This window comes from Artemia franciscana, chromosome 3 (genome assembly GCF_032884065.1).
Source record: "Artemia franciscana chromosome 3, ASM3288406v1, whole genome shotgun sequence".
In the NCBI taxonomy this organism is placed as follows: Eukaryota; Metazoa; Arthropoda; class Branchiopoda; order Anostraca; family Artemiidae; genus Artemia; species Artemia franciscana.
The window spans coordinates 8,809,314-8,827,294 of record NC_088865.1 but is presented as its reverse complement, the minus strand read 5'-3'; the positions used below and the strand labels follow the sequence as shown (position 1 = coordinate 8,827,294).

Sequence of the window (17,981 nt, the reverse complement as noted above, 5' to 3'; positions counted from 1 at the left end):
CCAAACAGCTTCATCACTGCTTATGTATCTTCCAGCCTGATATTGTACGATTTCGTCGAAATCTTTGATTTTGGGCTGCAAGCCAAAAACAGCCATGTCACTGCCTTTGTTGACGTATTTACATATGTATTTGATTGCCTTTACGGAGTTACAGTATTCAACGTTTATGTGTGCATTAAATGTTTTTGATAATAATGGGGAATATGGAACAACCCACTGGTTATCTACTTCGATGGTGGTACCGTTGCCATTGTAGGTTCTTCAGTCATTTTACAATTAGAAATTTCTCTTTCAACGGTCTTCTTACAATTAAAAATTTGTCTTTGAACGATATTCTTAAATACCTGTGTCCTGGTCGTCATTTATATTCCCTGTGTCCCGGTCGTCATTTGTGTCCCGGTATCCCAGTCTGTAATTTCTCTTTGAGTGTCCCGGTCGTTATTTATATTCCCTCTGTCCCGGTCGTCATTTGTGTCCCGGTCTGTAATTTCTCTTTGAGTGTTTTTCTTTTTAGTATTTTTTAGTTTTTTACATTTTTTCTTTTTTCAGATTTCTTTTTCTTCTTTATTTTTCAGCTTCACTATGAAATACATATCGCCGAACCTTTGTTTTTTTAACTAAAATCTGGTAGGCATTGATGACCTTATCCGAGTCAAAATCCGAAACCCAATCATCATCGCTATCATTTTTAGTTTTGATATGTTTTGACTCTCGCTGTCCAGGTGGATCTTCATCTAACTGCGCGGTTTTGCGTTCTTTAACCTCAAGCCTGTTTCCTTGCTGTTCTTTTGATTCCTCGGCACGCTTTCTTTTCTGACTTTCTCTATCAGCAGCAAATTTTTTGGCATAGACTCTTTGAGCATCTTCATCGGCTTTTGCCATGGTAAGTTCATCAGTCATTGTAAACTTAAACATTAATAGATTTCTACGTGAACATATGTCTTAAATATCTTGAATGACGTCACCGTCAAAGCAAAAATGACGACAACTAATTTCATGACGTCAGCCGACACAGAAACATGACGTCACCTGATCCACAGACAGACAGACAACTTATTTTTATATATATAGATAGATTAGCCATTGTTTTCACAGCGATGACGTAGAAACTAAATTATCATGTTATTCTAACTTTTGAAGCGTAGACTTGATTTTTCCTCCCAAAATATTTTAAAACTATGACGATACCCGTATCTTAGAAAAAGACTAAAATCTCATTTGGGTTCTTTCCAGTCATACTTGGATATATATTATCCCATTGATTACATATACCTTGGTTACAATTAGAGCATCGAAATCCTCTATTGTTAGAGTTACAAATCTCTTCTAGATAGGAATTAAGAGTCCTTAATTTGAACTACATATTCTCTTTGCAATTTACACGGATTGTACAACCGAAACTTTTCATCACACTCGTCAACAATTGTACAATTGTCAAAAGACGACCAGTTGATGAGTACATAGTGGACATGCATAGAACATTTTTTCCTGTGTTGATTCTTTAACAGTCAAAATAAAAATGACTTATGAACGATAAATAGAGTAATGTTTTCTAGTTCTAGAGAGAGAGGAACGGAATACTACTAAAATTATCTATAAGAAAACATTATCGATTTAGAAACATTTTTATTACATAATTAAAACAATATATCAATCATTTTTCTCTTACTGATTCAACTTATTGTCCTCAATATATTTCACTATTGCATTTGAAGCAGCTTGAAGTCTATGTATATGCATTATATTAAGTTTTGCTGTAAAATGTAACCGCTCCTCCAATTTCAATTTGCTCAATGATTTCACATATCTTGCATACATCTCATCTCATTCAAGGTTTATGCGAGATCCTCTTGTAGTTTCTACTGTTACTTTGGTACTTGTGTCTTTGTATCATTGCCGCTGTTGCCAGCTCCAATATCAAATTCTGAAAGTGTAAGCAGACCACTCATTTTTACTAGTATGTCTTGCCAAATAAAAAGCTGATGATAAAGAGTATATTCAAACTGTTCTTTCTCCAAATTTCACTTTCTTACTAATATGAAATACATTGAAAATCCAGCCATATATTGAATATGGTTGCTACGGCTGATTGCTAGGACCTCATGGCTATATTAAAATGAGACTTATGGAACCATGAAAAAGATAAGTACTCTTTTTTGTATAGACAATCTGGTTGCTAGGGAAGGTCCAATGACTGGTTTTGGTTGATAGGTAAAACTGTCATATATTTTTTTTGCTTATTCGATTATGCCAATAAGATTCGTCTAGGACTATTAACCTAATCCCTAATCCTGAAGGACGTATAACCAGGAGTATTGACCCCATCACTACTCATGAATGGAGTGATAGCAAGTTGTATAAGTTGTAGGAAAAAGACCTGATCTGTATTCGTTTATTTGCCTTTCGAATTTAATAATTTGGCTTATAAAAGCAGAAAAGCCTTTAGTTGAGAGTAGTATAGCGATTGTGGAGCCAGGAGGAACAATCCCATAGGCAATTTGAACCTCTTTTACAAAAGCCGGGAGGAACATAATTTGCATTACCGGTTTACCTAGTAACCAGATTTGGTTATGAACCTTTTCTAGCAGCCAGATAGCAACCAGATACTACAGAGGGTAAATCTCATTTGAATATTCCATGAGGCCCTCACTTTAATAAAACTGTCAGTGTCAGTACATGAATAACATATAATCAATCTTCACTGAATAAGAAGAATGACCAGTTTTGTAAACCGGTTAATTTGATTCAAATGGTCTATTAGAATCAGCTTAATCTGAGAAATGACCAGTTTAGTAAACTGGTTTATAAAAATTCAAATGGGGTGGTAGACGTAGTATAATCAGAGGAATGACCATTCTGGTAGACTATTTTCTTTGATTCAAAATAGAACTACTAGAATTTAAAATGTATAATTTGACTTTACTTCACAGCATATATCAACATGGGCATTGTCTAACCACATGTATTATCATATTCGGAAGAATGAGGGCTTGTATTAACACTCTTTTAGAGGGAACTTATGGTCATCCATATCCCACCTCTAACAGCCCAATGACCCCCCACCCCCCCAACTACCCCCACCACAAAAAAATGAGAAAAATTAAAACAAATTTAAATTTAATAAAAGCACTTTTGTCTACAATAAACTCAGGTATTTGATAAATTCTTAGTGTCTTACTTGCTAGCTGAAATCCAAAAAGATTAACAAAGTCACTTTTTACTACAATAAACTCAGCTGCTTGGTAAATTCCAAGTTTCTTGATTGGTGACTGAGTATAAAAAAAAACTAATTAAAAAAAGCACTTTTGGAGAGAAAAAACTCAGCTAGTAGGTAAATTCCGAGTGTCTTAGTTGCTGGCTGAGTACCAAAAATTAAATAAAACCACTTTTGACTACAATAAACTGAGGGAGCTGATAAATTCCAAGTGTTTTGGTTGCTGGCTGAGTACCAAAATATAGTAAAAGCTCTTTAGACTACAACAAACTTAACTACTTGGTAAATTTCGATTCTTTGACATCAGTGACTGAGTATTAAGAAATTAATAAATAAGCACTTTCGTATACAAACAACTCAGCTATTAGGTGAATTTCGAGTGTCTTAGTTGCTGACTGAACAAAATTTTAGTAAGAAGCTCTTTTGACTACAATAAACTCACGTTGTTGATAAATTCCAAGTGGTTATCTGGTGTCTGAGTACCAAATAATCGATAAAAGCACTTTTGATAACAACAAACTTAGCTACTAGATAATTTCCAAGTCTTTTAATGGGTGACTGAGCATAAAAAATTATAAAAAAGCGGTTTTGCATGAAAAACCCTCAGATAGGAGGTAAATTCTGATTGTCTTAATTTCTGACTGAGCATCAAAAATTTAATAAAGGCCCTGGTTACTACAATAAACTTAGGTAGTTGATAAATCCCGAGTGTCTTTGTTGCTAGCTGAATACCAAAATGAGTAACAAAAGCACTTTTTTACTACAATAAACTCAACTACTTGGTAAATTCCAAGTCTTTCGACTATCAAAAATGAGCATCAAAACATAAATTAAAATGTATTTTTGTAGAAAACAAACCCAGCTACTCGGTAAATTCCGAGTGTCTTAGTTGCTGGCCGAGTGCCAAAAATTTAATAAAAGCAATTTTGACTATATAAACTCAACTAGTTGGTAAGTTTCGAATCTTCGAATTGGTGACAGTATCAAGAAATGAATAAGAAAGCACTTTTGCATACAAACAACTCAGCTATTAGACAAACTCCGAGTGTCTTAGTTGCTGACTCAGCAAAAAAATTAATAGGAAGCACTTTTGACCACAATAGACTCACGTAGTTCACAAACTCCGAGTGGCCACTTGGTGGCTGAGTACCAAATAATTAATAAAAACACTTTTGATAGCAACAAACTTAGCTATTTGGTAATTACCAGGTCTTTTAATTGGTGACTGAGTGTTAAAAAAATTAATAATAAAGTACTTTTGCATGCTAAAACCTCAGGTAGTAGGTAAATTATGATTGTCTTAGTTACTGACTGAGCATCAAAATTTAAATATAAGCACGCTTGACTACAATAAACTCGGGTAGTAAATACATTCCGGATGTTTTACTTGCTATGTGAATACCAAAAAGATTAACGAAAGCACTTTTAACTATAACAATCTCAGCTACATGGTAAATTCCAAGTCTATTAATTGGTGACTGAATATCAAACAATTAATAAAAAAGTACTTTTTTAGAGAACAAACTTAGATAGTAGGTAAATTCCGAGTGGCTTAGTTGCTGGCTGAGACCCAAAACTCTATATAAGCACAATTGCCTACAATAAACTGGGATAGTTTACAAATTCCGAATGTTTTAGTTGCTGACCGAGAACAAAAAAATAATAAAAGCAATTTTGACTACTACAAACTCAACTAACTGGTAAATTTTGACTCTTTCAATTAGTGACTGAGGATAAAAAATTGATAAAAAGCACTTTTGCATACAACAAACTCAGCTATTAGGCAAATTTTTAGTGTCTTAGTTGCTGACTGAACAACAAAAATTTCATTTGAAGCACTACTCACTACAATAAAGTCACATAGTTGATAAATTTCGATTGGTTACTTGGTGGCTGAGGACCAAAATGATTATTAAAAGCACTTTTAATAACAAACTTAGCTACTTGCTAATTTCCAAGTCTTTTAATCGTTAACATAGCATAAAAATCTATAAAAACTGCTTTTACATGCAACAACTTCAGGTAGTGGGTAAATTCTGCTTGTCTTTTGACTAAAATAAACTTAGGTAGTTGATAAATTCCTAGTGGTTTTCTTGCTGGCTGAGTACCAGAAAATTAATAAAAGCAGTTTTGACTACAACAAACTTAACTTCTTGATAACTTCTTGATAAGTTACCAAATCTTGTAATTGGTAACTGAGTATCAGAAAAATTAATAAAAACGCACTTTTGCATAGAACAAACTCGGTTAGTAGGTAAAACCCAAGTTTCTTAGCTGCTGACTGAGTATCAAAAATTTAATAAAAGCACTTTTTAATATAATAAACTCGGGTAGCTGATAAATTCTGAATGATTACTTGCTAGCCAAGTACCAAAACAAAAAAGTAAAAGCGCTTTTGACTACAACAAAATCAACTACTTGGTTAATTTCGAGTTTCTGAATTGGCGACTCGGTATAAAAATTAATAAAGATAAGTTTGAATAGAATAAACTCAGCTAGTAGGTAAAATCTGAGTGTCTTAGTTGCTGGCTGAGCACCAAGAATTTGATAAATACACTTTTGAATACAAGAAACTGATGGAGTTTATAAATTCTGAAAAATAGTAAAAGCACTTTTGACTACAACAGAGTCAGGTTATTGGTAAATTCCTAGTCTTTGAACTGGTAACTGAGTATCAAAAATTTAATAATAGAACTTTTGCGTAGGCCAAACTCAGCTAATAGGCTAATTTTGAGTGTCTTAGTTGCTGACAGAACAAGAACATTGGGTAAAAACACTTTTGGCGACAATAAACTCAGGTAGTAGATAAATTCCGAGTGTTTTATTACAAGTTAAATACAATACAAATTTATAAAAGCATTTTTGATTACAATAAACATAGCTACCTGGTAAACTCCGAGTCTTTTAATTGATGACTGAGGATAAAAAAGTTATTAAAAAAAACACTTTTGAATAAAACAAGGTAAGCTAGTGGGTAAATTTCTAAAATCTAAGTTTCGCGCTGAGTACCAAAACTTTAATAAAAGGGCTTTTGACTACAATAAACTGAGGGAGTTCAGCTACTGTGTAAATTCTGACTATTTAATTGGTAACAAAATATCAAAATAATAATGAAAAAGCAATTTTGCACAAGACAAACTCAGCTAGGAGGTAAATTTTGAGTTTCAAAGTTGCTGACTGATTACCAAAAATTTAATAAAAGCACTTTTGACTAAAATAAACTCAGGTAGTTGATAAATTCCTTGTGTATTTCTTGCTGGCTAAGGACCAAAAAATTAATAAAAGCAGTTTTGACTACAACAAACTCAACTACTTGGTAAATTCTAAGTCTTTTAATTGGTGACTGAGTATCAAAAATTAATAAAAGCACTTTCGAATGAAATGAACATGGGTAGTTAATAAATTTCGAATGTTTACTTGCTGGCCGAGAACCAAAATAAAAAATAAAAGCACTTTTGACCACAACAAACTCAACTACTCGGTAAATTTCTAGTGTTTGAATTGGTGACGGAGTGTGAAAAATCATTAAAAAATATTTTTGCATAGAACAAACTCAGCTAGTAGGTAAAATCTGAGCGTCTCAGTTACGGCTGAGTACGAAAAACCTAATGAATGCACTTTCGACTGAAATAAACCGAGGGAGTTGATAAATTCTGCGTTTTTAGTTGTAGGCTGAATGCGAAAACAAAAATAATAAAAACACTTTTGACTACAACGAAGTCAGATTATAGGTAAATTCTTAGTCTTTGAACTGGTGACTGAGTATCAAAAATTTAATAATAGCACTTTTGCGTAGGCCAAACTAAGCTAGTAGGCAAATTCCGAGTGTCTTAGTTGCTGACAGAGCAAAAATTGGATAAATCACTTTTCACTACAATAAACCTATGTAGTTGATAAATTCCAAGTGTTTTATTACTAGCTGAACACCATAAAAATTTATAAAAGCACTTTTGACTACAATAAACTCAGCTACATGGTAAACTCCAAGACTTTTGATTGGTGATTGAGTATCAAAAAATTATTTAAAAGGCATTTTTGAATAGAACAATATAAGCTAGTAGGTAAATTTTGAGTGTCTTAGTTTCTGGCTGAGTACCAAGACTTTAATAAAAGTACTTTTGGACTACTAAGGGAATTCAGCTACTTTGTAAATTCTGAATATTTAATTGGTGACTGAATATCAAAATAACAATGAAAAAGCTATTTTCCATAAGACAAACTCAGCTGCTTGGTAAATTCCGAGTCTTTTAATTGGTAACTGAGTATCAAAGAAAATTAATAAAAAATACTTTTGCACGCAACAAAGTGATCTAATAGGCAGATTCTGAATATCTTAGCTCTTGATTCTGAGCTCTTATTTTAAATTTCTACAGGTCTGGTGACATTGGGGGGGGGGGGGGGGGTTTGAGGGGAAACCGGAAATCTTGGAAAACGTTTAGAGTGGAGAGATCAGGATGAAACTTGGTGGGTAGAATAAGCAAATATCGTAGATACATGATTGACGTAAACGGACTAGATCTAGTCTCTTTGGGGGGGGGGTCCAGTGCTTTACGAGTTTGATGCTTTTGGACGTGCTAGGACGATAAACATTGGTAAGTGTGTCAAAGACCTGAGCAAATTGACTTGTTTAAGTCGTTGTCAACGATTCAACCATCTGAGGGTTCAGAAAGGAATGGACAAATTAAAAAAATGACTTTTTTTAACATACGAAGGGGTGATCAGATCTTAATGAATTTTTATATTTAGAAGGAGCTCGTGTCTCAGAGCGCTTATTTTAAATCCGGACCGGTATTTTAGCCCCGTATTTTCCTTTAAATCAATCTATGTGATTTTTAGAATGCTAGAGCTCATGTCATATGAGCTCTTGGTTCTTCCAGCCTCGTCACAAGTGCCATATGAGCTCTTTGCTCTTGTTAAAACAATAAAACCTCTAGCGTAAAGAGTTGGACGTTGAGGAGGGGACAGCCCCTTTTATTATACGGAATAATTTCTTTTTGTCGCAGCTTTTGCTGCATCATAATCTTCAATAACCTATTTCTTTCCTCGGAGCCACCATATTTAAGAAACTCATTTTCCACACTATCAGCACCTGGAGCCTTATTATTTTTGGATCCTTTTATTACCGTCGCTTCCTCACAAAACAAATCTTACTTCACATCCAAGGTATCACAAACTGTTTCATTTTAAAAATTATCAAACTTTGTTTTTATGCTGTGTAAACAACAGTTTTCTCATTATATAAGTTTAACATGTTATTTTTTGGGAATTTGAAAAAAAGGGAGCCCAAATAATTAGTTGAAAACATTTGAATGACAGAACAATTTTTGTTAAATACTCAAATCCGCTTTAAAAAGTGTCAGAAAAGGTATGTCTACTCTTTCAGGTATCTCTTACCTGTATAATTTGTTATGTCGACAACTTTCATAGATAGAGTCATTCTCTAATCTGTAGATCACATAAACAGTCGTGGATAGTTTTATAGCGGATAACTGAACCCTTAAGTTAAGATATTATTTTTATTATACCCTCAGTAGGTTTCACTAAAAAAGTGACGACTTGTATATGTAGTTTGTTAAGTGAACCCCCCTTGTTTCACGGCTGGGGTATCGAGTTAAGGCTTTGAGGAAAAGTGTGTTTATCTATTTTTGTTAGGGATATGGAGAAGAATAAGGTGTGATGGCAATGCGCCAAAATGATTGACTAGTTTTGGGGGATCTATTTGAAACTTTTATGAAACTTTGATTTTTTTAGTCTAAATTTTGTGTTGGAGGGAAGGAGGCAAAATATTTGTTCTTTGGTCCTCCCAAAAGAGTATAAGCTATTTTTTCCTTTTTTATGCCGGTCATTCGTCACGCTCCCTGAATAGTTGCTAAATAATTTGCTATAAGGTTTCCACTGGCTCTTGGCCATCAGAAACTTCTGCAATATTCCAGGCTGTGAACTCTTCCTTCACTCAGGCGACAGCCTTCAATTTAAAAAATACCAGTATCTTATTTTTTGACTTTTGTATAGCCTACTGTGAGCTTATGAACACATTGCCCTTTCTCACCCTCAGAGGATATAATTCTATAATGCTTTAATACATTTTTTTCAAAAATATACATTTTGTATTTTAGGCCATTACTAAAAATATTATCGTAATTTGGCTGTCCCTCTGTCCTACTTTAGTTATTTTTATGACACGGCAACCTGAGACATTTTGACTGCATCTTAAAACTGTATTTAAATTTCCAATAAATATTTTTTTCACTAAAGAAAAAAGAGTTGCATTAGGACGAGTTGCCAAAATTTGACTCAGCGGGAATATTTAATGAAAGAATTGATAATAAAATTATATTAGAAATTAGATTCGGTGTAAATTCAGGAAAAAATTATATTTAAAGAGACTATCTCCACGAAAAGCACAGAGTGAATTTGAAATCGGTCACAAGAGAAACTTTGTTTATGGAAGATTTAAACGTAAAGTAAACAGAAATTATTATAAAAGAAGAAATCAAGACTAAAACAAAATAAATTACAATCAATAATGAAACCAAACTTAAAATACATTTATTCCCCCACTAGAGGTAATACTGTCACTGTCAGCTTTGAAAAAAGGGGGAACACCCTCCGAAAGTCAAGAGTTCTGAATGCAAATCACACCATAAGACTCTATATATCAGATAGCTATCAGACAACTCCTATCTACAAGTGTATTTTTTTCAACAGAGGAAAGATCACGGATGTGTTTATTTTCAGGGGTGATCGTATTGAAAGATCGTATTGGTTCTAAAAGATCGGGAGAGGGCTCATTTGGAAGGGAAATCAAAAGTTCTAATGCCTTTTTTCGGTGACCAAAAAGCCTGGAGGACAACTAGTCCCATTGCTGCACCCTTTCTGCCCAAGGACATCCGATTAGCCTTTGAGATAACTATTTGATTGAGCAAACGTGAATTGAGCCTCAGGGGATGAAACAACCCCTCACACCTGCTGGGAAAAGGACTGTAAGTTATACAATTTGCACCTTTGTCAATATAATATTTGTTACTTGGATATATAATGAATTGTTGGTAGAGGGGGATTTCCTGCAGGGATGAATTCTCCACGGGGAGATTTTGTCGTGAGGAGTAAAGCTTCCGGAGACAATTCTCGAAAGAAAATTTTATACGCAGAAGAGGGGAGCATTTAGGAGATTACGCGGCGTAATTTGAAAAACGGTCAAAATCAAGTGAAAAAAAATATTTTGTTCAACTGAAAGCAATGAGTAATATTAAAACGTAAAACAAACAGAACTTATTCAGTATACAAATTTAAGACTCCAGCGTAAAGGGCGAGGGTTTAGGTTGGGGTAAACCCCCCTTTCATACATGGAACAATTTCTGTTCGTTTTACGTTTTATGGTTTCTCCTTACTTTCACTTGGAAAAAACTTTTTGTCTTTTTATTTAATACTAATTGATATGCTTAACCGTCTTACTCTTTACCATCGTCCCAAAGCTCGATAAAGTTCATTGCCATTTTATTTAAACCTTCTGGCCGTATAATGAGAAAGAATCTCCTGACTTCTGATACCCGTTGTATAATATCACTTTAAAATTCATTGTAAAGCCAAAAATTCGATGATTGGCTGGGATTTATTGACACAGGCAATCAGGCAATTTTATTGGAAGATACAGTCAATGACCAAATAATCAATTGAGAAAACAAGTAGAATAGTTTAATCTTAAATTCGGCTATCTATATATATATATATATATATATATATATATATATATATATATATATATATATATATATATATATATATATATAATATATATATATATATATATATATATATATATATATATATATAAGTTGTATGTGTGTTATGTCTGTCGAGTGACGTCATTATAAAGATTGAGCTGTATCTCGACTGACGTCATGTTTGTCAAGTGATGAAATTACAGACCGGGACACCGGGACAAGAATATATATGACGACCGGGACACTCAAAGAGAAATTAAAGACTGGGACACCGGGACACAAATGACGACCGGGACACAGGGAATATAAATGACAACCGGGACACAACTACAACGGTGACGCCGGGGGCACAGAGGGATATATAAATGACGACTGGGACACCGGGACACAGGGAATATAAATGACGACCGGGACACTCAAAGATAAATTACAGACTGGGACAAGGGGACACAAATGACGACCGGGACACAGAGAATATAAATGACGACCGTGAAACAGGGATACAACTACAACGGGGACGCCGGGGGCTCAGGGGGATATATAAATGACGACGGGGACACAGGGAATGTTCGATTAGCAATCACCATCAACAAAGCTCAAGGGCAATCATTAGAATAAAGAGGTATGTATATTCGCAAGTTTTACGTAGTTAAACGTAATATATATATATATATATATATATATCTATATATATATATATATATATATATATATATATATATATATATATATATATATATATATATATATGTATATATATATATATATATATATATATCTATATTCACAGGTGGGACACTGGGACACAACTACAATGGCGCGTGACTAATATGGCGCGTAACGACTTACGCGCGCGGGGGGGCTTGGGGGGGGGGGCGCAAAGTGCCCCCACCAACTAGGTGTTGGGGTGGCACGAAGCACCACCCCAACAGCTAGTATATATATATATATATATATATATATATATATATATATATATATATATATATATATATATATATATGAAAAAAAGGTAAAAACTACAGAAAAAACTAAAAAGAAAAAAGAAAAAAACCTAAAAAAGCTAAAAAAAAAAGGTAAAAACCAAAAATAAAACTAAAAAGAAAAAAAAGGAAAAAAACAAAATTTATTTCATCATATACTAATTCAAAAACGAATGTATATACAGACCGGGACACCGGGAGACAAATGACGACCGGGACACAGGGACACAGGGAATATAAATGACGACCGGGACACTCAAAGAGAAATTACAGACTGGGACACCAGGACACAAATGACGACCGGGACACAGGGAATTTAATTTTTATAAATATAAATCTTCTATATATATATCTATCTATATAAAAATAAGTTGTTTGTGTGTGTCTGTTGACTGACGTCATGTTTGTGTGTCGACTGATGTCATGTTTGTCGACTGATGTCATGTTTGTCGACTGACGTCATTGTAGGGATTGAGCTGTATGTCGTCATGAAGTTGTTTGTCGACTAACGTCATGTTTTTCGACTGAAGAAATTACAGACTGGGACAACGGGACACAAATGACGACCGGGACACTCAAAGAGAAATTACAGACTGGGACACCGGGACACAAATAAGGACCGGGACACAGGGAATATAAATGACGACCGGGACACAGGGACACAACTACAACGGGGACGCCAGGGGGCACAGGGGGGATATTATATGCACAGACAATGGGACAGCGAAGAATATTGTATATTCGCAAGTTTTACAAACATATATATATCTATCTATATTCACAGGTGGGACACAGGGACAAAACTACAATGGCACGTAACTAATATGGCGCCAAAAAAGCTAAAAAAAAGAAAAACCTAAAAAGAAAAAAACTTAAAAAAACACCGGGACACACATGACGACCGGGACACAGGGAATATAAATGACGACCGGGACACAGGGACACAACTACAACGGGGACGCCGGGGGGCACAGGGGGATGTATAAATGACAACAGGGACACAGGGAATGTTCGATTAGCAATCACCATCAACAAAGCTCAAGGGCAATCATTAGAATAATAAGGTATAGATCTGAATACGGATTGTTTTTCCCATGGACAATTATATACTGCATGTTCAAGAGTCGGTAAACCCGACAATCTATTTATATGCACAGACAATGGGACAGCGAAGTATGTTGTGTATTCGCAAGTTTTACGTAGTTAATAACATATTTATATCTATCTATATTCACAGGTGGGACACAGGGACACAACTACAATGGCGCGTAACTAATGTTGCACGTAACGACTTACGCGCGCGGGGGGCTTGGGGGGCGCGAAGCACCCCCACCAACTAGGTGTTGAGGCGGCGCGAAGCGCCACCCCAACAGCTAGTATATATATATATATATATATATATATATATATATATATATATATATATATATATATATATATATATATATATACATATATATATATATATATATATATATATATATATATATATATATATATATATATATATATATATATATATATATAGTTTTGTAAAAACGCTCTTTTTACAAAACTTGCAAATATACAACATTCTTCGTTGTCCAACTGTCGCTGCATATAAATAGATTGTCAGGTTTACCGACCCTCGAACATGCAACGTACAATTGCCCATGGGAAAAACAATCAGTATTAAGATCAATACATTTTTCTAATGATTGACCTTGAGCTTTGTTGATGGTGATTGCAAATGCTAATCGAATTGGGAATTACAATCTTTTAAATTGAAAAGGCAGATCCGTTGGAATCATGGGAATGCCAGGAATAAGAACAGCCTCACCCTCAAAAGCCCCTGTCAAGATTGTGGCCTCTATTACGTTTTCCATTGTTTTTTTTTACAGCAAGTTGCGTGCCATTGCAAAGCTTTGGTGGGTTGATATTTCTTAACAGTATTATTGGTACGCCTATTTTTAGTTGTAGCACGGGTGGTGGAAACCCTGAAAGATCCACGGAATTTAAAAATTCAGATGGATAATTAACCGCCTCATTTGGTTCCAAAACTGTGTCGACTGACTTGTAAAGGACTGCCTGGTCTCGAATCTTGGTTAAAACAATATTGTTGATTTCGTGGACGTCTATATTTTTGGGTGCGAGAATCGCTCTTTCACTTAGCCATTTATTATTTTTATAATTGTTTAGAATATTCGGAAATACTTTTTCAATCAATTCATTTTTGGACGTCACTAAATTACAGAATTCAGCAGGTAGTTGTATACGTCCTGAAATTGAGTCTACTGGAAGCTTTCCGTTTCCAATTGCCAGTAATTGATCTGAAAATGTTTGACCAGAGTCATCGTTTTGCAATCGGACACGCATATTTGTAGTTAATTTTAATGTTTTTACGTGTGCCCATAAATTAGAATTTTTCAGGCAAGCATTCATTTCGTCTGCAGGGGTTGATCTAGGTATTATAGGTAATGTTTGCCTGAAATCTCCCGCAAGCAATATTAATGTGCTGCCAAAGGGTTTCGAATTCCCTCGCAAATCTTTCAAACATTGATCCAGAGCCTCGAGCGATTTTTTGTGTGGCATTGTGCACTCGTCCCAAATAATAAGTTTGCATTGCTGCAATACTTTACCCATCCCAGATGATTGGGAAATATTGCACGTGGGAGTTTCTGTAGAATGGAAATTCAGAGGCAATTTCAAAGCGGAATGAGCAGTTCTTCCACCAGGCAGCAACGTTGCGGCTATTCCGGACGACGCAATTGCCAACGCTATATCATTTTTTGATCGAATTGATGCCAGAATCAGTTTTATCACAAACGTTTTACCAGTACCTCCTGGCGCATCCAAAAACAACATTTCTCCAACGTTGTTATCGACACAATGCATTATCGTATCATAATGTCTTTTTGTTCCGACATTAACTTGGAATTGTTATTTTGTACATACGACAATAGATCACTCGTACTGTAACTTTGTTCACGATCCAATTCTATACATATCGAAACAGCAGCGGTACGATTAGTTTAAGGCATTCCCAAATCCTGAAGAGGTTCGTTTGCCATACATACGCACAAATCTTCTATAATAACTAAAGTGTAGTTATAAATTTCTGATTTAAAATCAAAAGTCATATCTGACGTCTCTAACCGTTTTCGATGGAGTATATCTTCGGACATTTTTGATTTATATTTTCCCCATAACTCTTTAGGAGCTGATGGAGAGCAAGTTGTTAGTATGATGCCAAACAATGCACGAATTTGACTTGGAGTTGACGTTTCGCACGCGTCATTGATGCAGTTATCCCAGTGTTGGTAATTCTCCAATAAATTCAGAGCTTGGCATGCAATACGGTAAGTGTCATGTATAGTACCGTTTACAGTTCTCAAATACTCAAAGGACGTCGGACCGGGTACATTCACCAAAAGCAGGCGTAGAAAGTAGCATTCATGCTGATTGGGGTGAACGGTGTAGAGTCTTCCTATCGTGGTATCATTGAAGATGGTAGGTTGGCCGTCGACTAACTTACCCTGTTTTCGACGTTCAAATACTTTATTTTTATTGTTCCACGTGTAATACGAAGGCACTTCAGTATACAGCAGCTTTTTTGCAAAAGACTCATATTTCCATAGCGAAAAGAAAGCAGTTAACTTTGTATCCGGTGGATTCAGGGCTCTTTGTTGCACGTTGGTGTCTGAGAAATAAACACGTTGACCATTCTGTAAATGTACCGCTAAGTGAACAACAGCTGGACTCCGTTCATGTATCGGAAATGAAAGAATTTGCCAAGCCGCTTCATTACTGCTTATGTATCTTCCAGCCTGATATTGTACGATTTCGTCGATATCTTTGATTTCGGACTGCAAGCCAAAAACTGCCATGTCACTGCCTTTGTTGACGTATTTACATATGTATTTGATTGCCTTTACGGAGTCACAGTATTCAACGTTTATGTGTGCATTAAATGTTTTTGATAATAATGGGGAATATGGAACAACCCACTGGTTATCTACTTCGATAGTGGTACCGTTACGCTTCTTTATTATTGCTGTTTTACCGCCATCTTCAGTAGATCTTCTTCTATATTGTGGGTAACCATCATTGCCAGTAATTGTGTTGGATACTAAAAGTCGAGGATATTACTTTGTGCACCTTCCTTTTGCCATACATGGTGAATTTTTGTTCAGTGCACCGCAAGGTCTATGTATCATATTTTTTACAACAATATCATAATAACCCCTTATCGATATTTTCATCAGGTATTTCAGCGGAAATCAAATCATCAATTTCGTTAGACGTAATTTTATTATGTAGCCAGATTAGTATATGTGCGTGTGGCAAACCTCGTTTTTGCCATTCCACTGAGTACATCCAGCATCGCACTGACCCAAACACTTCAAGTTTTACTATGTAGTTTATCAGTGATTTCAACTTTTGCCGGAAGACACGGGCCGTAATGTCATGCCTATGAACCGCCGATTGTCCTTGAAGTAAAAGCTGCTGTATCTCGTCCCAAGATTGATTACATGTAAATGTAATAAATAAATCTGGACGACCATAGAGACGAACATACGCAATAGCATCTTGAGCATATTCATGCATATGACGGAGACTGCCAGCATATGACGAAGGTAAAATCGTTAATCTTCCAACGTTTGTGGTATTACCGTCATTTACAACTGCATCTCGCAAATGAATGTATTGTTCAGAGCGGAGCTTGGTCTGATTCAGGCGGATATATAGCAAACGTTCTGATTCAATTTTTGCATGCATATCAACGACATATTGGTGAAACAATTGACGGCATTTTAAAATATAATTTTCTTCATCCTGCCGAATCATTAGTCTATAGGAACAATAATGCATTGCACTGCATTTCTTATTCATTTCTTTGTTAGTGGCTGGATTCATCAATTTAATATTAAAGTGATAGCCGTCGGCTCCATCCCAAAAAATGATAGGATATAGTAGGGCATCGTAGCATCGATGAGTTTCAGCAATTCTTACCAACTGAGCGTTTCGCTTATGAAGAATAATATCTCGAGGTAAAAACTGATCACCGACCATAACGATTGCCACTTCGTCGATAGTTGGAGCATTGTATCTACGCACATGTTGGTCAGGAGGCGTTTTGTCAGCGAAAATAACAATTTTATGCGTATCAGTAGGCATAAAATCGATGGCTGTTTTGAACAGACGCACTAAAATATTATTTTCGTGGAAAAGATAGGAAACGATTTTCCTTTCAACGTTGGGAGAAATTTCGCAACGTGCATTCAATTCAGAATTTCTATCACTGATGAAGTACAATTGTAAAAATTTATGATTCTCGCCTGAGAATGGTAGAAGGGACCCTGCTTTATGATAAATTTGCCCTTTTACTTTGAAAGTAGGCATAAATTTATCTTGATTTTCGATTTGGGCACCAAACGACGTCATTTGGAAACACGAGTTATATTTTCTGATCTGTGATAAAAAACGCTTAGATTCTGACGTAGTACCAGTAAGCAAAGTTTTCAATGGGTCTGGTGGTGCAGCCAATAGAGGAGGCTTCACTTTTCCTGAGGCGCAACACATTCCCATTGTTTCACCATTGAATTTCAAGGCCTTGCAATAGGGACAAATTTTAGACATAGTCCCGATTTGAACACATCTACTATAATCATCGACTGGGCTGCACCTGAATGCCAGGCGATAATTTTCAGGTTGCTCTTGTGATTCCTCGGCACGCTTTCTTTTCTTACTTTCTCTATCAGCCGCAAGCCTGTTTTCTTGCTGTTCTTGTGATTCCTCGCCACGCCTTCTTTTTTTACTTTCTGTTTCAGAAGCAAGTCTGGTTTCGCGTTGCTCTGGTAGTTCCTCGACACGCCTTCGTTGGCTTAAATTGCACATTCTTAATCTGGCCCTTTCTCTTTGAACCCCAAGCCTGGTTTTGCTTTTTGGTAACATTCTATCTTTTTCAATGTTTTTCAATTTGTCAGTGTTTATTCTAACATTGACTGTTAGAAAAAATTTTACGTGCCAAGCATGCTAACACTCAACAATTTACAATAAACCTCAAATTATAAATATCTG

At 35.4% G+C, this 17,981-nt stretch overlaps 1 protein-coding gene across 1 annotated transcript in view; it reads right to left on the bottom strand.

Moving 5' to 3' along the window:
- Window positions 1-1,681: 1,681 nt before the first annotated feature.
- LOC136024838 (rab GDP dissociation inhibitor beta-like) overlaps window positions 1,682-17,981 on the bottom strand; it is a gene marked incomplete at its 5' end in the record, with an annotated part of 36,979 nt that continues 20,679 nt past the window's right edge. Inside the window, 1 exon segment of the mRNA XM_065700329.1 lies at window positions 1,682-1,924. Within this exon segment, the coding sequence (XP_065556401.1) occupies window positions 1,829-1,924 (96 nt within the window). The 3' untranslated portion in view covers window positions 1,682-1,828.